The 21,392-nt window shown below is 41.9% G+C and overlaps 2 protein-coding genes across 15 annotated transcripts in view; both read right to left on the bottom strand.

Moving 5' to 3' along the window:
- Positions 1–9,806, bottom strand: part of PCDH7 (protocadherin 7) — a 386,475-nt gene extending 376,669 nt beyond the window's left edge. For 12 of the 14 annotated variants that reach the window (XM_036227581.1, XM_036227582.1, XM_036227583.1 and 9 more), the window contains exon 1: positions 5,592–9,346. In XM_036227581.1, coding sequence (XP_036083474.1) covers positions 5,592–8,774 — 3,183 coding nt within the window. In that variant the 5' untranslated portion in view covers positions 8,775–9,346. Of the gene's footprint in view, positions 1–5,591 lie in introns of all 14 variants that reach the window. The other 2 variants (XM_036227580.1, XM_016148535.2) reach the window with 2 other exon arrangements.
- A 1,201-nt stretch (positions 9,807–11,007) lies between these two features.
- On the bottom strand, positions 11,008–16,876 carry LOC118608633. Its single transcript, XM_036227348.1, has 5 exons — positions 16,817–16,876; positions 13,201–13,294; positions 12,723–13,111; positions 11,592–11,674; positions 11,008–11,193 (listed from the first exon to the last, which is right to left on the bottom strand). Exons 1-5 carry the CDS (start codon positions 16,874–16,876, stop codon positions 11,148–11,150), a joined length of 672 nt encoding a protein of 223 aa, XP_036083241.1. The 3' UTR covers positions 11,008–11,147.
- Between the last annotated feature and the right edge of the window lie 4,516 nt (positions 16,877–21,392).

Genomic DNA, 21,392 nt, shown 5'->3' with positions numbered 1-21,392 from the left:
AGAAGCCTTGCTATAGTCAGAAATTGGTTACACACAGCTTAAATATAAAGCTCTAAATAATTATACTAAATTTCCTACATAACTTCTACCACCAATCCTCTCCCAGGGGAAAAAAAAATTTGATGTTAAAATGTCTGATGGCATCGATGGCTATGGCAAAGCAATGGTTATGTCATATTACATTTAGTTTTAAAAATAGCTCAGATTTCACTTTGAAATTAATACATTTAATCATTTATGACTTACTACATAAATTTAGAATCTAATACACTAGATGTGTTAACTGCCTAACAAGGAAGCAACCCAATTAAAAAATAACAAAATGTCGCAGTCTTCGAAAAATTTGCTAGAAAACAAATTTAGAGGAAAAATTAGTTCACAGTTGTGCATTATGAATGGTACTACAATAAAGGGCATGGGTGACGTTGGCAAAATGTAAAGGGGCATAGAAGCCAAAGGGAATCATCAATATCGATGGAAAGAAACAAAAATTATCCCAGTTAGAATGCAAAGAAAGTTTCATACATAATGTTAGAAAGCTATTATTAATTTCCATGAAAAACAAGTTTTTATCAAGATCATACTAAATGCTGAAAAGGTACTTAGTCTATTGTCACTGTTCTGCTAAAATTAAAAATTCTTACAGTTAACTTGTTGAATATATGTTCTAAACTAGGTTAAGTTATTTTAATGTATGGCAGCAATTGCTATCTTACATAAGGGGGGAAGTAATATTCATTTCTCTTCGAAATCTACAAAATTTAAATTACAATTTTCCTGATCATTTTACAGGAAAAACTAGAGCCTCAAGTAAAGCAGCATTGTATTTTATTGTAGAAATGTTAATCTATGTAGCTGAATATATAGTTAGTTACACATAGATCAATAAATCTCAACAGATTTCTGTCACTATTGTAATATATACATTGAAAGTTATAGAAATTTCATTTTTTCCTCTAGAAGTAAAAAAAGACAATAAAAAAGAACACTGGACTCTGCATTCCATAACTTGGACTCTAGTCCACTTTATATCCCTGATAATCTTGTAATCTTGGGTCGAATTACTTTTTCATGAGGCCTTAGTTCCCTCTTCTATACTATATACTTCTATGAGGGGACGGTTTGGTTGATGTCTTTTAATTCTAAAATATGATGACTATAACGATTTAAATACAGACATTAAGCACTGGCTTATATATTTTATTTCAATTTTGTATGTTCTTAAAGTTCAAATATTTCCCACATGTCAATGTATGAAAACCACAGCAAAATAAAGTCCAATGGGACCACAGTTGGTTTACATAAATACATGTGTTTGTGTGGGTGGATGGGGATGGAGAGAGACAGTGAGAAAGAGGGGAGAGAGAGAGAGAGAGAGAGAGAGAGAGAGAGAGAGAGAGAAAGATTTCAATATATACCATGTGCACACTATTCCATATATGAAATATATAATTACTCAAAGAAAGGAAGATAACAAGAAAGAATGATTTGGCTATATTCCTCCAGCTGCATGATCTACTTAAAATCTTTAAATTGACTTTGTGGTCTTATGTCTAAGTCATTAATTGACTCACGATAAGTTTGGGACAAGGTTCAAATTGTCATACCTGGACTTCCATAAAAATGTGCGTATATACTGAAGATCAAATCAGTGGATTACTCTTTCCTTGTTCTATATGGAGATTCAGGTAATAGATACCTCTCGACTAACAATGGAGCCTAACTTTCATCAGTCACTAGTTTCTTGCCTATGATATTAAGCCAGAAGTAATAGAAATCCCACCATAATGTGGATTTGCTGTAGATCCTGAAAGTGCCCTTGGTTACAGACAGGAGAATCCATTCTTTAGAAATTATGCTTACAGAATTAGAGCTGGAAGCGGTGGTTGGCATAATCTTACAGATGTGTTTCCACTATAATATACAGGGTGTAATATACATACACGAATTGATATTTAGTTTTCTCAGCGCTTAGGAACTCTAATAGATGATGGCAAATAGATCACGTCATCCATTTGCTTCCCAAATTGAAGTAATTAAAAAAATCAGTGCCATATTTTTACTAAGTATACAATGAATATCAAGCACAATTTGATCAGTTAAAGACATATTATTATTCGGACTACATTCAGCAGTTCCATATGAAAGGAAAACTGTCACTGGAGATAATATGAATTTTTCTTGAGTATTTTAGGATCAGCTACAAATAGATTTTTAAATTAATGTTTATCCAAGTTGTATCTTCTATACTCCTGTCAAAAACAAAGTACCTTACTTTCCATTTACTAAATACAATAAAATTTTTACTTGCCAGTGCATTATCTAAATAACAACACAGTCAGGGTAAGCTCAACAGGACTTAAACATAATAAGCAAAGTGCTAAGTATACTTTTATATCGTCTACTAATATTGTGGAATTATGTTATTAAAAAAATGGAAAAACTACAAACAGGAAAACATTGAAGATTTCAATATCAATTAAAAAACAATGCTTCTGCTTTTATTTTACAAATTAAAAACACAGTTGTACTTACAGGTCATAAAACTTTAATAATCACCAAGGCCAGTTTTAATAAGCAAGGGAAGAACGAAAGAAAAGGTAGACACTTAATCTCCATAATGCTGTCAATGAGCTACAGTTTGCTCAACTAGACACATAGTTGAGACCAAGGGCTTCAAGGGCAAAGGTCTAAACCATGAACATCTGGGCTACAAGATCAGTTTCCCTGACATGTGAATTTTAGCAACAATTCCAGCAACTCTGCAACACACATCTAGCTTCTGCCCAGGAATAACTATAGACTTCTTTGAATATCTCTAGAGCTCTGAAAACAAACCAAAAATTGGGAGTGGGGGTATTATTTCCAAACTTTTATTCCTACAAAGCTGTTTAACTTATTATAATGTAGCTACTAAGAAGATTTAGGAGTAACACTTCAAAATGTCTAATCTTCATGAAGGTAAGAACACAGTAATGAACATCACTTCCTTTATATCACAAGTAAAGAACTGTGATAAGGCAACTCAGGAAAATATAAATAAAATGAAGACTTTATGTTAGATGAAGTTTCAGATTTTTAATTAACTCCTATGAAAGGAATTAAAAGATGGCAACCCTCAAGGTTTTCCTTAGCTAAGTTCAGTATCAAAGGGGGGAAATTATAACAAACCCCTGAATTAATTTTTTAAATTTTATTTTACTTCAGGTGTAATCAAACAAAATACATTTTGGCAGGATGTAAGGACTAAAGGTAATATCTTTTTTAAGTAAGAATAGAAAATCATCTACTTATGGTACAAACAAAAATCAAAACAAAAAAAGATCCTGTTTTATCATGTGAGATGTCTAAACAGAATGTAACTTTGTAAATGGATCCCTTGTCCCCTGACAGCAATATTGAGATGAAGCGTATCAATTACTATTACTAATTACATTAATGGGAATGCACTCTATTCACCTTCATTTCATTTTAGAGCAGGAATTTATTGTGGTTAAAACTTTATACATCTGTCAAATACCTCACAACATACAAGTTTTCCAAAGTCACTTTTGACAAACTGTATGATTTATTCCGATGGCTTTACACGGTATGTGGACGTCTTTGCTCAGCTAAGAGACTAACACCGTACATTAGTTTATTTATAAGCATATTACATTGCCTTTTAAACAGGATGCCACAATAGTCTCGATACTGACTGCTTTAAATATTCAATAATATAGAGCTAATCCCATTTGATGAGTCAAACAAAGCTTAAGTGATAGCACAGAACATATGAGGTAGTTACATAAAAAATCTTATAAATCTGCCACTGATATGTCTACTCGAAAGTTTAAGATTCCACAATTTAGAATGAAAATACCATTCAGCCACAAGACAAAAAATCTAATTAGGACAAAAGCTGAGAGGTAAATGTTGTGCAGAAAGATCTCTTCACAGGCTTTTGCACTACAAATTACCATTTTGTAGCGAAATTTCTACAGATCTCAATTTATTTGTGGGTATTTACAAGTAATCTTACAAAAGTGCTATTATTTTAACTGGAATTATCCTTGTTTACAAAACTGATAAAAGCAACAAAAACAAAACAAAATCTGCTTCTAATTCCAGGAAAAGTGATGACACAACAGGTAAAAACTTTTCACTTGACACATTTCTTTTTAAAATAAATAAATATTTTCAAAAGCCATTCAATGCAATATAGTTCAAATCTGTGTTTTCTTGGATTGCTTTGATTATTGGATATAAAAACATACTCAGACTGTTTCACCTTATCCAAGTAGTTACAGTATAGTACTATATAGAGAAAATATTTCTTTAGGAAACTAATTTTTAAAATTATGAAAGCAATAATGAAGTAATCTTTTTTCTCTAATATCTTTAATGTGTCCATCAATAACATCTTTAATGAGGCAATAAAATAACTTTTTCCTTTGCCTCAATTCATCTCAGATCACACATTCCACATAAAAAAACTCAGTTAATAGAAAAACTAGTACTAAATATTATCTGACAGTCACAAATATGTCTCTTGTGATGAGTTCTAGAGTTGAGAAATAAGTGCTTTATTAGCAGATTTATTAGCGGAGTTGCTAGAGCATTGAACACAGCAGTTTCCAACAGGTTCTATTTGCTGTGTGTTAAACTCTGGTGGATGTAAAAAGTAAACTTTATGAGTATGACACATATCACACAAGCAAAATTTTCAAAAATAAATTTTATATTTTCTGAAGTTAACCTCAAAGTATACTCTTTTTTTTTTTTTTACCGCTTTCACATTCACTGAGAAACAACTGTGCCAAATATTCCATGTACTCTTTATAGGCTCAGTATATCATGATGCATACCAAAATATTCTTGCACATAGTGCATCAAACATGAACATTTTTGGTGCTTGGCTAAAATAATAAGTGGTTCATACAATATACTTTTGCTCACAAACTTTTCATACCAAACACGAAGAATGCAAACGCTGATTGTATAACCTCATAAAAGTATAATTGTTATAGATATCGAAGTATCAAAAATGTGGTTTTGTATTACATTTGCAGACCATTAAATATTTTTAAAATAGCATTTTTGTCAACGTAGTCAGTGTTTCAGTATCTCAGACTTGATACATTTGCATGAGTCAGAATCCATGTATCTGTAAAATCCTGCATAACATGTAACACAGCTAAAACTTTCATAGTGCCCAAGTTGTATAGACACTAGTAGCAATTTTAGAAATTTTCTCTCTAGATGTAATTATCCACATAGTAGCCACAAAGGAAAATATATACATATTTATTCTGGAAACAGAAAATGTAGGATGAATCAAGGTTGTCAAATGCAAAGAGAAATACAAAACATTGCCTACTTTGAATATTTTCTTTAGTAGTTTAGCAAACATTGGTAACTTGAAAAATACAGTGGTATACCTTGCACAGATGGCCTCTACCAAATTAATGGTGTATGAATTAACATGAAATTCCTGCTTTGAATTTTTAAATGATAGCTTTAAAAAAGAAAAGATCAAATTTTGCAAAAGATACTCTCTCAGAGTTATTAGCCCTGTCTGCAATATTTAAATATATTGGGATGCATCTTACCTGTTTGCTGTACTTGTTATTGGTTTGACAGCTGTACTCAGAGCAGTGATCTGATCCAATTGAAATGTTGTCTCCTGCTCCCACAAATGTGTTGGCTGGTGGTAGATCTTGTACCGCCTGGTGTTTCTTTCCTGCAGTTGGTGATTGGGGGTGAAGCTGGACAGTAGGCAATGGGGAACTGGATTTGTAATGCCTGGCTAGGTCAGGACTGCCAGGCCCACCATTAACTGATCGGTATCGGCCCATGCTGGGGCTGTCTGACAGCTTCTCATTGACACTATCATACCTTTGTCCATTTGGTTTAGAAGCTTCTACAGTGACAATGCTGCTGTAGAGAGGTTGTTTAGATTTTTTGTTTTTCTTGTCTTTTTTAGGCTTTTTAGATTTGTCATGCTGTTGGGGTGTAAAAAAGTCTTCGTGGTCTTTTTTGCCAGCTTCATAGCCATTTTTATTTTTGGACCGGCAGTACCTTGCCATCACTACAATTAAGATGATTAGAATCACTGTCATAATTCCAGCAACCACCCCAATGACAATGCTGAGTCTCTGTTTGCTAATTTCGTAGCTTGGGTCACCGGCTATATCCTGGGTAAGTGGAGTGTGCAAACTTCTGGCTATTTGAGAGTCGATCACAGTTGCATTAGAAACACTTTCATTGACAAACACATGCACCAGAGTCGTGGTGGACTGGGAAGGCTGTCCACTGTCATTCACTTGCACCACCAACCTGTGCAAGCCATAATGCTTTTGGGTGAGTTTTCCCACTAAGGAAACCACACCACTGGTGGAATCAATCTCAAACAGCTTGAAGGGATTCCCTCCCACAATGCTGTAGTTAAGGTCTGCATTGATGCCATCATCACTGTCTGTTGCCAGCACTGTAGCTACTACTGTCCTGACATTACTTGAAGGTGGCAGTAAAGTGTAGGAAATGTTTCTGGGAAGGGTAACTGTGGGAGCATTGTCATTTTCATCCATAACAAAGAGAGAGACTGTGGCTGTGGCGGATCTGGGAGGGTCTCCCCCATCCACAGCCTTGACTCTGAATGTATATGTGGTCTGATGTTCCCGGTCAAAAGACATTGTGGAGTAAATGGTCCCCGTGTCATTTTCAATGGAAAAAATGTTACTGTTCTCCTCTATGTACAGGCTCATCTCTGCATTGCGCCCCTTGTCAGCATCCATCACCGTGACCATCCCCACAGGGCTGTTGGGCTGCAAGTTCTCTTTCACATAAAAGGTAAAGACGTCCTGCATAAACTTAGGGTCATTGTCATTCTTGTCAGCCACCTGCACAATCACGGTAGTGCTGCCCTGCAGCACCGGGATGCCCTTATCTTTGGCGTTAACTTTAAACTCGTACCTGTCATTCTGTTCGCGGTCCAGCACCGTATTGACAAGGATATCCCCAGAATCCGGATCGATGGCAAAAATCCCCATCATGGAAGATTCCAGCGAGTAGGCGATCTCCGCATTTTTCCCGCTGTCAGCGTCTGTTGCCAGCACTGTGGCCACCCTCTCGCCCGGAATGTTGTTCTCGGGAAAGTAAACCTCCACCACCGACTGTCCGAAGACGGGCGGATTGTCGTTGGTATCTCCCACCTTGACAATCAGGGAGTTGTTGCTGGAAAGGCTGGGGCTGCCCGAATCCACCGCTACTATAACCACGTTAAACTCCCGGGTGGTCTCATAGTCCAAAGGGGCCGAGGTATGCAGAAAGTACTTTTTCTTGTTCTGATCGCCCTCTGTGTCGCTCGCCGGCTTAAGCTGGAAGGGCACGTCTCCCACCACGGTGCAGGTGACCACCCCATTCTCACCTTGGTCTCGGTCGGACACTTGTACCAGGGCGATAGGGGTGTCGACCAAAACGTCCTCGGCCACGCTGGCCACCCCATCCTTGAGTGGGATACGCCCAATCTTGCGGATTTCAATGGACGGCACGTTGTCGTTCTCGTCCTTGATGTTGAGGACCACAGTGGCTTTGTCGGTCTTGGGGGGCTGCCCACGGTCGCGGGCCATGACTGTGAAGCGCAGCTGGTTCACTTCCTCGCGATCTATACGGTGCAGGACACTAAGCCAGCCCGACGTCTCGTCGAGGCGCAGCAGCCGCCGCACGGACTCGGTAGCCGCCCCGAACACGTACTCGATCTGCCCGTTGACCCCCACGTCCAGGTCGGCGGCACGCAGTTGCAGAATGGGGGTCCCGGGGGCGCTGTTCTCGGCCAGGTCAGCCTCGTACACGCTCTTCTCGAAGCGGGGGCTGTTGTCGTTCACGTCGGTGATGAGCACCCGGAGGATGGCCTGAGAGGAGCGAGGCGGGTCGCCACCGTCGCGCACCCGCAGGGTCAGCTCGTAGGAGTCGCGCTGCTCGCGGTCCAGCGCCCCCTTCACGATCAGCTGCGGCTGCTTCTCGCCATCCGGGGTGTCGGCCACCTGCAGTTCGAACACGCTGCTGCGGCCGCTGGGGTTAGTCCCGCCGCCGCCCTCTGGCGCGTCCAGCCGCCGCTTGGAGCCTCCGGGGCCGCCGCCGCCGCCGCCGCTCGCGCCGTTCCCGCCGCCCCCGGGGTAGGGGGCGCTGTCGGCAGGCCCGGCGCGCCGGCCCTCGCCGCCGCCGCCGCCGCCCCCGGGCTCCTGGAGCAGCTCGTAGCGCTCGATGCCGTTGCGGCCGAAGTCACGGTCGGTAGCGGTGGGCAGCAGGTACAGAGTGCCCACGGGCCGGTTCTCCTCCACCGTGAGGGTCAGCACCGGCGACGGGAAGGTGGGCGTGTTGTCGTTGATGTCGAGCACGATGACCCGACCCTCGAACAGGTCCACCCAGCTCTGCGAGGGCCCGATCACCGACACCTCGAAGTCCAGGAAGCACTCGTTTTCGTCGAAGATCATCTGACACTGGGGCAGCTTCTCGCGGTCGATGCGCCGCTCGCTCGTGCTCAGCTCTCCCGTGAGGTTGTCGATCTTCAGGTACTCCGAGCCTGACTCGAGGCTGAAAGTCACCTCGCCCGAGCCGGTCACGATGCCTAGGTCCGAGGCGACGTTGCCGATGCGGACGTCTGCTGGGCCCTCCTCCGCCAGTCGGTATCGGAGGAGTTGTTTGGCGGCCGCCAGGCTGAGCGAAAGCGGCAAGAGGAGACAGCAGCCCAGGCACCAGCCGCGCGCCCACCCCGTGGTCCGCATCCTCAGCATCTTCTCCTGCTGCTGCTGCTACTGCTCCTTCTGATCACAGCCCCCTTCGCGCCACCCTCCTCTGGGGTCGGCCGCTAGCCCACCTCCCAGCCCTCTCCCCTCTCCGGGAAAGGGAGAAGCGGGAGGGAGAGGAGGGAGGGGGCAAGAGCAGCGTGCAGAGTCGGCCAGGGAGAACCAGCGATAGATCCTTCTTTTTTTCCTCTTGCTTCTTCCGAAAGTTATTGTTTCATAATTCATGCAATGGGTGCTAATCGCCCGCTCGCCGGCCGCCGTTCAGTCGCAGTACTCACAGTTCACGGGACACTGCGCGCCGCGGGCTCGGCGCCCCCCCGGAGTCATCCCCGCAGCGGGCGGAGGATCCCGGGCTCCCGTCCCAGCTCTGTCGGAAGGGGCCGGTACCGCTCCGGCAGGCGGGCAGTGAAGCCGGGAAGCGGCGGGGAGCGAGCCTGCAGCCTCCCCCGCCTGCCAACCCTGCTCGTCTTTGCTGCTGCTACTCGAGTTGAATCCAATTCACGTTTCAGCCACTCACTCCAGACCCAGCTTCTGCTCCGGCTGCCCAGACAAACGTGAGTCGCTTCCTGCACGAGGCACTAGGGTCAGCAACAAGCCAGTCTCAACTCCGACTCCGCTCAGGCAGCGGGGGAGCCAGTCAACAGATCGGAAAGAAAAATCACCCTCAGGTCGCTTCTGGCACAGTGCAGCGGAGACCACTCGCGTTACAGAGCGGTCCGAGTCCGGGTTCCCCCCGCGCGCGAAAAAGCAGCCCGAGCCATCTTCAGAGGCGCCCAAAGAGTCAGTCCCTTTTCACCCCCGAGAGCTCGCTTTTCTTTTTTTTTCTTAACAACTCTGCGCAAGGTCATTAGTCACGAAGCCGCCGCCTGAAACCGCAGCAGCAATTCGCCGGCGGGGGCGAAGGCTGAGCCGTGCGCCCCGCGCGGTGCCCAAGTTTGGGTTCTCAGCCGCAGAGTCCGTGCCTTTCCTCACCTGCATTTGGCCCGCATGTCGGAGCACTGGGATCTGCAGCGCTGTGCGCGATTCAGGGAGGAGATTGCAGCCTCTCTCTCCGCTCTCTTTCGATCCCTCCCCTCCCTCCCTCTCCTGCTCCCTCCTCCTTCTCCTCCCTCCTCTCCTTTCCCCTTTCCCCTTCTTCCACTCTCTCTCCTGCACGCTCCCTTTCCTTCTCCCAGTCCCAATGCAGGTAACTCGAGCAGAACTTGATCCCTTTGCAGTTCAAAGGTGAGCAAACCAGGCTCTATGCGCAGGCGACGTTGTCCGGTCGAAAGCCACCGGCCGGGTTCCCCCAAAGGCAATTAACAAAGATGCCCAATTCTGTCCGGATTTCCCAAGGAAAGCCAAAGGCATTGGGGAGGAGAATGGAGGGGGAGGTGGAGTCAGAGACAGCTGCCAAGTATCTTTAAAAAAAACAAAAAAAAAAAAACAAAAACCAGTTTGCCAAGGGGAGAAAAAGTGCCAGTCAGTTGTTGCCTCGGAAGTGCCCTGGCACGGCGGGTGAATTCCGCAGTTGTCTCGTCCCCTTTCGCGTCTGGGAGAGTCTGGTGTGGGCGCTCCCGCCGCCCCTTGGGCTGCCGCAGCTCTTAGACACCGAATGGCAAGTGGGAAGCTCCTGCTTACTAGCTGGGAGTCGGAAACCGGCAAGTTTTGCCCAAAGTGGTGGTTGCTTCTGGGAGCTCTCTGGCTCGCTCGCGGCTCAAGCTTGTCCCTGACGCTGCTGCTGCTGCTGCTGCTGCGGCGGCGATAGCAGCGGAGGCGCGGAAACTACACACTAGCAGAGAGGGAGGGAGGGATGTCGCGGGGAGGGAGACAGGAGGGCGTGCTAGTCAGCCGCCGCGCTCCGGAAAGCCCAGCTCAGCTTCGGGGGCCGCTCCGAGTGTGCAGAGTCCCAGACAGTCTCTCTTAAGCCAAAGCCTGCCCCGCCTCCTCCCCGGCAAGTGTAGCCACTGCCTTCTGGGGGGCGGGGGTGGCAGGAAGAAGGGGGTCTTGCTTTCCTTCCCTCTGGCAGGTAAAATTCCTCCTCTAATGCCGAGTGCGTGTGTGAAAGTGCTGAAGCGGGTGTCAGGAAACGTTTTCCTTTCCCATTCTCTCCTTTCTCAGAGGATGTTCCCCACCCCGCCAAGTGTCTCGGGTTTACTATTTAGTGTCTTGGTTAGGGCACAGTTACCGATGGCTTAGGGAAACGCGTGGGCCCTGGGAGCCACGCTGGTGTTTGAGAAACCATGATAGGTTGCAGTGGTTAAGAAAGAACATCAAACTCCAGAGAGCGGGAGAGGGATCCTTTTTGGGGGGAGCGTAGACTTTGGAGGACTGAGGCTGAGGCGGGGAGTGCTGTCTTTGTTTAAATGCTTGGCAGTCCTGTCAACGTGCTTGCTTGCGGGGATAGACCGTGTGTGTGCGCGCGTGCCTGGGGAATAAACACATGTTGGAAACCTCGGTATTATTTTCTGAGCAAAAAACCTGCAGCCTTTAGTAACTGGCAAAGTGTAGCGTCACCTATCTGGATAAAAGGGAAATAAACTTTAATGGCAACTTTGTGTACCGAAGTGTTCCTAGGTCCTTTTCTTTCCTTCTTTTGACTTCGTGCCACTTGATCGTACACAGCATTTCCTCACATAAAGCTCCCCCAGTTTTCAATCACGGACACCGTTGTCGGCCCCATCAGATTTCAGTTCTGGTTGTGTTATCTGAACTGCAGCCATTTATTTACTCTTAATTTATTTCGGCGGCGGCTAAACGAAGGAGCCCCGGGAGGATTAAGGGGGTCGAAGCGGACGGGAGATATTTGGGGAGAATTTTTACCACCTTAAAACAGAAAAGGGGCTGCTGCTGGGATTTGGCTGGTTCTCAGCTCGTCTGATCAATCCGTAGGCATTGAAGGACCTCCCCTTAAAGGAAAATTTAAAGCGAAAATGAGAAAAAAAGAAATTCGTTGAGTGGATACTGTCTTTACGAGACCTGTGTGAAGAGGCAGAATGATTTAAACAAGACAAACACCAGTAAAGTCTACGAACAGATGTAGCGCGCCGTTGTTTGCGCGGGCGCAGCCAGCGGGAACGGCGAGAGAGGCGGCAGAGATTTCCAAGCTCTCCCTATGCGGGATCGCAACGGCGCGGAGGTGGAAGTGTGTGTGGTATGTGACAGGGTGCTGGCGCGTATTTTCCAGTCTGCTAAAGCAGCAGCACTCGGGGGGTAGCGGCTCCTCCTCCCTGGCCAGGCTAGGAACCCGGACTTACTACCGCACCCCATCCCAACACCACCCTGATCGCCCCGCCGTCCGCCCCCCGCCCCGGCCGCCGCCGCCGCCGCCACCCGAGCCTCTCAGCACTATATCTGCAGCATCAGCGAGAAAAGCCCCGCGCGCAGACTCAGTGCGCACCGCCGCAGTCTGGAGCCGGGGGGCGGGGGCGGGCGCCGCAGCGTCTTCGCGGCCGGCTAAGTGGCAGGAACGCCAAATCCCCGTTATATTTGGCAAACTCTGGTTTATCAGAACGCCACAACCTTCGACACCTGGTCCCCCTTTTCCAGGATCCAGGGAGAAAGAAGGAAGGCTTCTCTACTCCGCGGCCTTGCGCCCGTGCATTCCGACGCGCGGCAATATGGTGCAATGCACTCGCTCCTCTCGCCGCCTTTACTAAAATTTTGTAAACTTCAGGCAGCCGCGTGGGAAGAGACGTTGTGCACTTACTCTTCCCGCACCGCACCATAAACTTGAACAAGCCCCTCCGCATCTTTAAACATTCGCTCCCCGCCCCCAGCGAGCTCCCTCCAGGCGCACACTTGCTAGGGGCGAAGGAGTGGGCAGCTTTCCCCCCAGCGCACAGCAAAATTTCTTCCCAGATGACCGGGGATGCAGCGCGTCCTTCACAGTGGAGTGGTTTTCTCATTGCGAGCGAGAGGTAGTCTCCAGCCCGCCCTCCCTATTCTCATCCCTACCAACTCCGTCGCCGCGCCAAGCCAGCGTGGGAAATGGGTCCGACGTGTGCGGCATGGAGAACAGCGCGGTCTGACTGCCAGGGCCATGAAGCCTCCTGGCTTTCCTCCCTCCCCCATCGGTCCTCGGCTCCGACCTTTCCGCCAGAGCAGCCAAGAAACAGCAGCGGCTTTGCCTGGCGGCGCGATTCTTGGGAAAGGGTACGGAATGAGAGGGGCGGGGGTGTGGGCGAGGTAAGAGGAGACCTCGGGGCGCCCTTGCGGCGGCCGGAGCTCCCAATCCTCTTCCGCCCCCTGTCTAGAGAATGACACTCCAACTCCAGCCTCCCGCCAGCGCGGAGGATGAATGAAGGCGAGAAGCGTTTCCCCCACCCCCGCCCCATTTCCGCAGTCTTAGAGCCAGAGTCACAAGTGCTCAGCAATTTTATTAAATGGAACCAGGGGACTTAATCCACCCCCACCATCCATCCCCCCGCGGTACCAGACCTCACCCAGGGAATGTGATATCCGGCTTCACTCCCACCCGCAAACCCCGCCCGGCTTTTCAGACCCGAGGCTGCATTTATCTTCTCAACCTGAGAGGAAAGGGTTCAGAAAGGAATGGGATCGAAAGTGTAACCGGCTGCAATAAATTAAAGAGCCCGCTGTTGGTGCTGCTGCTTTGGCGGCCAGAACTGGAGAAAACGAGATCAGTGTCCTAAAACCTGTGTTTATCAGGGTGATGGGATGTCACCTTTTGTACGAAGCAAAATGTTTGAGGGAATGTTGAAATGTTGAGGATTTGTTTTTCGTTTTTTAAAGGACAATAAAAAGAAATGTCACTTTGAAACCAACATATAAAAAATGAAGTTGATTACAGAGATACCATCTAATTCTAACAGACATTTAACAAAACCTTGACGAACGATAGCTTTTCTATACGAATAACCTACCCTAATTTACAAGTTCGATAGGTTTTTTTGTTTGTTTGTTTTTGTTTTTAAATTTACCTACTAACCTCGCTTGCCTAAACTGCTTTGCAGTTAAGAAATTTCAGTGACTGAGCTGAAAAAATAGCATTCAGGGTCTATGATGCAGTTAAAGCCTCAAGAAAAGAACAGGAAGAGAAGTAACAAAAGTTTATGGGTAAAAATGCAAAGAAGTAGCTGCCGGAGATATGATCTCGAGGAGGGGGCTTTAATTTATTATAGATTCTGTATTCACAATAATACTACAAAAAAAAAGGTTAAATACAGTAAACAGGATGGCCACTTGTGGAAAAAAATATATATATATAAAGCCGTTTGACGGGAAGGGAGAAAGTGACTCAAGAACTCCACCAAGGGACAAACAGAGGAAATGACACCCCTACACCTTCAAATCCATTGACCTTTCATCTTTCTAAAAGAGTCCTTTATTTCCATTTACATATGTGTAGATATGCTTTTGAAACCTTTCAATCAATCATTTCTCCAACTGCTTTTGGTAAATTTGATTCTTTAGTCTTATTTTGCTGAATAACTATAAGGAAGGATTGTCTCTTAAGCATATTTCATTTCAAATAGTAAATATAACTATGCATAAATATTGTCCTTTAGGCATATTTTGAAAACTTAAATGCAAGCTTGTAGTGTTAAAATGTGTAGTAGACTGAAATGGCTAAATTATTCATTGCAATAACAGACTTTTTTGATGGACATTAAAACTCAGCAGTTTAAATAAAGAAACCGCAGATTTACTTTTAAGCAGGTAATAACTGCTTGCATCGGTAGTTATTTAATTGATCTCCAGCCAAGAAATAGAACCAGTTGTGCTGTTTAAATCATGAGATCATGTTATGCAAAGGCATATATTATAACATATCAATAAAATAAGAATACAAGCTAAGTACTAAACTAAAATGATTCATACTACCTATCAGATAGTATAGAACATTTACACAAGGCCCTTATGAAAATTCTGCAGAGAAAAATAAACTCATGAAAATAATTTAAAAGTGTTTATCTAAATATGAATTGATAGGCTCTGTGATATGCCAATTTAAACAATGTTTTTGGTTGTAAAAAGACTTAATAGAAATGGTTTGTACTTTAGCATAGATTGACTGTTGAGTTTTTCAATTTCTACAGTTTTAAATGCCAAACTGTTAATAATATAGCATAGATTTACAATTTATGCTATAAATACAAAGATCTAGTCAGGTACTGTAACTGACAAACACATTGTCTTTTATTTACAAAATAATTTATGGATTCTTTCCACCTTTACATTAACTTCTATACATTTGCAAAAATCTAAGCTTGAGAGGAAAATACGGTATTTTGCAAAATTCAGGTAAGTTTTGGGTAGAAAGACCCTTAATAGGTCAAAACAGTATATTATTTATGGCCATCTGAAGCTGTTCCTTGTAACTATCTGTGGTAAAATTGAATATTCCAATGCCCTTTGCAGCATGAACTAGAGACATTTGGCATTTCTTTACTACCATGCCAGGATATGTCAAATGCTGCTGTGAATAATGACCTCTAAGCTAGATAATATATTAAGGATTTTTTTGGGAAAAATCTCATTATAATGGCTTGTATGAATATAATACTCAAATAAATGACCTTGCTCATACTAAGAATGGTTAAAGATTATGAATTAGCTTTAATAGTTTTAGCCTCTGACTATGTTGACCTATGCTAACTAGGTCACTACTTATGTTAGTTACCAATACTAGGTGGTACAAAACTTTATTCAATCAAATTTAACCCAATGCATTTGGAAAATACAACATGTGGAATGTTTCTAGAGCAGTTCTACTGGCTCTTTTAGCAGCAATGAATTTTCCAGTGATAGATACTGATGCTTGAAAGATAAGCACTGGAACCTTTCCCCAAATATTTCTGGCTTTGGCTTGTGGACCTAGGGTAGGATTCACTTTCTGGCCCCCTTGTGGTTAGATGAGGCCACTGACTATGTTTGGGTAATCATGAGTGAAAGTGTAATTTCACTTCCAAAGGGGACATGGATGGCCATGTGAAACCATTGTTCAACTCATCAGTCAAACTGATTACTAACCTGACGTGGGACCAATACCTAGAAACTATCAATAACCTTCAGACCAACACTGACTTTGGAAAGTAGTCGTATGTTTTAAATGACCCTTTCAGGATATATTTGGTGAATTATACGAATTATCCAAGTAAAGCTGGATTAAAAGGTTTACTAAATAGACAGTATGGTTTTCAACTACACATCCCTATAAATCAGCAATGTGCTATTTTAACCATAGTTAAAAATACAGTTTCATTAGCAAGGCAAGTTCTTCATAAAGCTATATAAATGTGTGCCTGGTAATTTTTAACATTAGCAAACTAAAAATTGCTTTAGTCTAGTTATTTTTTTTTCTAGCAAGTGGTATAGAGTTTAACAAATATTTCGAACAGGACTTTTGTTAAAGTATTGTTGACTCATTGAGGCGGAAAGGTAATAATGACTGTGCATGGTTATTCTTTTTATTTCCTGATTTTTAACATTGTCTCCAAATGACTAGGTAAAAAACCACTATGGGGATGTAAATAGATGCTTTTAATTTGACTAACATATATAAAATAATAAGTGTTTTGATGCATTATTAAGCTAACAGCTGTGATTAATAACAGTATCTATTTAAATTCAGTACTGAAAGTTTTACTAAATCATTCTATTTCTTAGCATTTCTTTGTGTCTCTCTACAGATGTTAGCTACAGCCTGATCATATCTGCCTATTTGGAGGGAAGAAATAGTACCCACCCCTGCCTTTTCAGTGACTTCTGATATAAAGCTTCCCTTTTATCTAACAAATGAGAAGCTTTGCTTCTATCTTTCTTGTCAAACAGACTTATTGAAAACATACAAGCGATGGTGAGAGAAAAACATGGTAAACTTAAAAAAATATATCACTAAAACTAAGCAGTATCCTAGTTTCTGTTTTATTTTGCCCTATAAAACAGTATTTTCCAAAGCTCTATGAACCAATATTGCCAAAAATTACTCTCTTTAGATGTCCTGGTCAGTGTTCCTCAGTTTCTGAATTACTCTTCTGGGTGGACTTAATGTGCTGTTAATATAGCTTGAGCTTTCAGGGTCTCACACTTGCACCAACTTCTTTCAAGACCTTGGGTGGGGGTGGGGTGCAGTAATATATTTGCATAGTTACGTGTTTTTAAAATTTGCAAGAGTAAGAATTTTAAGTGTAATAGGTTAAAAACGCTGCTTCCCCCTATTCCAGTTTACTCCGTGACACTTGTTTAAATAGTGTTAGAGAGCCTCAGACATTTTTAGTATCTAGTTGAGATGGGGCTACTTTTAATTGGGCTCTGTTCAGATGTATTTTTGTGGATTCAGTCTTTTTCATTCACAGTTGCTATTGCTAATGACCATGCTATAGAATGGCTTCCAAGAATTTGCCCAGCATTCACTGTGGTGATACAAAGGTGCAGTGCTAGAGGTTCTACTGTGATGGAATACCCCCAGCATGAGACCCCATTAGTATAAGGGTGATAGACTGAAACAAGGCTTACATGTGCAAAGGCAGAAACAAGTCTGTAGAAAGTTCTTCCAATTGTTAGACATGTAGAATTCCAAATAGAGATATGATTCTTATTGATGCCTAATCAAAACAAAAATTATCTCTTGTCAGGAATTGTTCAATAAGGCAGAAGATACACTTAAAAAAACACTATTCTTTTGAGTATGTGCGTGCATTTTCTAAATAGAAATTGTGCAAGTGCAGAATTTACCAGAGTCTTTGTGTTTCAGGGCACAAATATACAGCAGTACTGCAAACATAGTCTGTGTGTGCAGTTGGGTGACTTTTACAACCCAGTGTATTGAAGTTAGAATATTTGACACATCTTTTCCTGACAAAGTCTGGCACTTTCACATCAATGTCACACCCTATATCCACCGATGCTGTGAAGATATCTTGAAGAAACAAGTCTTTTACCAAGAAACTCTTATGAACTATTCAATAAGTCGAAGTATGTTGTATTTACACATTTATGAAGCTTGATACAGTTTGAAACCTTTTAAAAATCCATTTCAAACACTCTTCTATAAGTTTTAATTTCAGACTGATTCTATATAACTTTTTTCAGAAGTGTTGGTCACACTTAATTCAAAAAAGAAATATTATAGAGATGCGTAAGTTCATTAATTAGTTAATACATTATGGGTTTGGGAGAGACATTGTGATTCATGTGTTATTTATCAGATTTTTAAAATGTGAAATTTCTTGTTACTTCTTTTATGATTTTAAATAGGTATTCATTTTGAAACTTTTTATATCATATTCTATACATTTTTTTTTCCTCAAGGACCTCAAATTATTTAAACTTTAGGCCCTACGAAACCTGAATCTGTTCTTGCTTGTCATAATTAAGAACAGTGATAGAGTTATAATTAGTAAAACATGGACATCGAAAGTTCTCGAAAATTAGAATAAACAATTTTTGGACCAGATTGCTGGTGTTAGAAGATGCTAAAGAGGCAGCATGGTGGGAAAGAGTTCGATGAAGTAGTTAAAATGAAAGAAACTGGCTTGCATTCCAGGACCTCTACTTTGGACTTCTGAGATTTTGTTTAACTCTCTGAGCCCTGTTTTGTAGCATTTAATTCAGCTCATCCTGCATGCACTTAAATTCTATTTCATGTCGGACCCTGTGTTAGATTTTTGAGTACAAGTGAAACCCAGATCCTTGCCTTCGAATAACTCATATTCTAATTCTCTCTATATACTAAGGGATAATATAGCCACTTTTGGGGTTGTCGTGGGTAATCAATTTGGGAGAACCCAACGCCCCCTGGAACAGATCAAATTCTTAATAAAAGTTATATTTCTTCTATTTCTCCTAATGCTCTTCTAAGGACTTAAGGTTGAATGTCCTAGATTTTGTGGGATTTGAATTTCTATTTTGTATTTCTCTTCAAAGTCTAGGATTGGAGTCATTTACATTTGTATTGCTCTTCATTTGTTTAGGGATCGACAAACTATAAGCTACAGTACAAATCTGGCCCTTAGCTTATTTTTGCATACCCCACTAAGCTATGATTGTTTTTTTCACTTTTAAAGAGTTGTTAAACAAAAAAGAATATAAGACAAAAACTTTATGTAGCTGGCAAAGCCTAAAATATTTACTATTAACCCTTAATAGAAAAAGTTTTCTGATGTCTTTTTTAGCATATCAACTTTATGAGTATTGTGGCAGTACTGAAAAATACAGCATTTCACATTACATGTGAGCAAAGTAACTATAGCAATATGCGAGTGCACAGATGGAACATGTGTTGCTAAGCTCCATATGTAAAGCTCCATATCCATAAAGCTCTGGTTCAAGTAAACCCCATGTCACATCACATAATCCATACAGATAACGATACCACTTTCACTGTAACTCAAAGAATCTATTATGTGCCTTATAATCTATTAAAGATGGTCATTCCTCCCACTGTGACATTAATTTTCTTTTCCTCTCACATAAAAGTGGGCTGATTTGTGACTGGTTTTACCAATAGGATGCAGTGAAAATAACACCATGCCAGTTCCTGCCCCTTGGAGGACTTTCTCTGAAAGCCCTAAACTGCCACATAAGAAGTCCAGTTACCCGGTGACCACCATGCTGAAGAGGCCCTATGACATGGAGGCACGGCAGGTGACAGTCACAGCTGAGTGTTGCCTTCCAGTCTTCCGCTCCAAGGTACTAAACATGAGACCAGCCATTTGGACCCTCTAGATCAGTCCATCTGAGAACTGAACACCACTGAGCGGTTGACACTATAGAGCCAAAGAATCACTCACTTGAGTCCTGCTTAAATTACCAACCTACAAAATATAGGGTAGATATAACAAAATGTTCATTATTTTAAAGCACTATGTTTCAGGGTGATTTGTTACCCAGTAATAGATAGCCAAATATGAATATTCTGTTTGATAATTTAATGGAGGCTGAATGTCAGGACCAGCTTTAATAATAATAATTGTTACCACACTGTGGCTCTTCCACGTAACAGATACTGTTCTTAACATATTTCATAAAGTTATCACTTAGTCTTTCATGATATCATTGAATATAAACCAACAAAGTTATTATTATGAAAATTATTTTCTTCATAACACAAAAGAGGATGCTGAGACTTGAGGTTAATTTTCCTAAGAACCTTATGAAGTTATTAGACTATGGGAATGATTTTATACAAAGTAAGATGAAGACACTGAAACTTAAAAAGGTTAAGGGAGTTAGATAATAAAGAGACATCACAGCTACAAAGTAACCAAGACTGGGGGAGCCAATCCAGTTCATTCATATTTTAAAACTCTCGTTCTGATTTATTATGAGTAATACCTTACATAATAATGGAAAACTGATTTAATTAGTTTGTAAAGTTTTCCCCATAAGCAGATGCACCAAACATCTTTTTTTAAAATATTACTTTAATTAATCTTATGTGTTTCTTCTTGTAAAAATCTTTCTTCATCGTAGCTGATTTTAACTGACGGTCTGCTCCGAGTTCTCTGGACTGAAAAGAAACATAGAGTATGGCTGTACTTATTTAAATTTATATGTATACTTTCAGTTCAAAGCAAATGTGCTATTTGTTCTTAACATTCAAGGGTACTACATTTAATTTGAAATGTTTTGAAAGACATACTCAATCCAAGGAGCTTTGTTTTCAATGGTGACACACAATCAATATTTATGGAAAAATCTCATTCGTTGATATTTCATTTCTGCTCCACTATAATGTTTTCTTTATCTTTGTGATTCACACCATAGCAATAATGTTATAATGAGTTCTCTTGGTATTTTCAGAGAAATACTCTTTTTAAGAGGGTTACTGATAATCTGATTTCTATCTATGGAGTACTTTGTAACAATGATAAGAGTAATTGATAATATTGATTAAGCAGTTATGATATACCAGGGATAATTCTAAGCTTTTTACATATATTAAATTATTTAATAAAGAGTTCATTGAATTAATATTCATAAGATCTCAAATTTGTATATATCTTTCTACTTTTTGGCTTCCTTTTGATCTCACAGCTTCTGTTATGACTTTGACCTTTATTATATGCCTGAAGGATAGATGAGTAATGTGACAAGAACTGTACTGGAAACTAGGAGTGTCTTATTCATAAGTGGACTGAATTACTGTGCTAGTCATTATTATTTGTAATGGTGCATTCTTGACCATATTCAAGCATAGGAAGGAATATACTCCCAGGATATTTAGAAATTAGGGTGGCCATGTAAATTGCTCTAGTCAAAGATATGCAGAAACTAAATGGGTCCCTTCCTGGAGGAGACATTTAAGAGCCTGCACATAATCATACAGTTCTCCATGTTTTCTTTCTTAACATATATATTAGTTGAGATTCTCCAGAGAAACACAGAGTGTGTGTGTGTGTGTGTGTGTGTGTGCGCGCGCGCGCGCGCGCTCATACATTAAATACAGAATCTCTGCTTTGGGAGCCCCTATCAACAAATTCAGCCTGATCCAACTTTATGTTCCTTCCCCTATTATCTCACATTTTTAATATTCATTTCCACACACATCCCCTAGATGCTTGTCTATATAATTAGAAAACTCAAATAGTTCTTTTGGAGTGTAGCACATGGGCCATACTTTGCACCTCATGTTTGGAGGCCTGCTTGAAGTTAAACCTA

Source organism: Rousettus aegyptiacus, unplaced genomic scaffold (genome assembly GCF_014176215.1).
Source record: "Rousettus aegyptiacus isolate mRouAeg1 unplaced genomic scaffold, mRouAeg1.p scaffold_m13_p_10, whole genome shotgun sequence".
Classification (NCBI taxonomy): Eukaryota; Metazoa; Chordata; class Mammalia; order Chiroptera; family Pteropodidae; genus Rousettus; species Rousettus aegyptiacus.
This window is presented reverse-complemented; position numbering and strand designations above follow the sequence as displayed.

What these genes read in the sequence shown, in the direction of transcription:
- LOC118608633 (XM_036227348.1), bottom strand. Translation starts at nt 16,876, where the DNA reads ATGCAAATATATTACTGCACCCCACCCCCACCCAAGGTCTTGAAAGAA. An exon ending in TGAAAGAAGTTGGTGCAAGT is followed by an intron (nt 13,295 to 16,816) that starts GTGAGACCCTGA and finishes CTTTCCTCTCAG; the next exon opens with GTTGAGAAGATAAATGCAGC. An exon ending in CATTCCCTGGGTGAGGTCTG is followed by an intron (nt 13,112 to 13,200) that starts GTACCGCGGGGG and finishes TCTGGCTCTAAG; the next exon opens with ACTGCGGAAATGGGGCGGGG.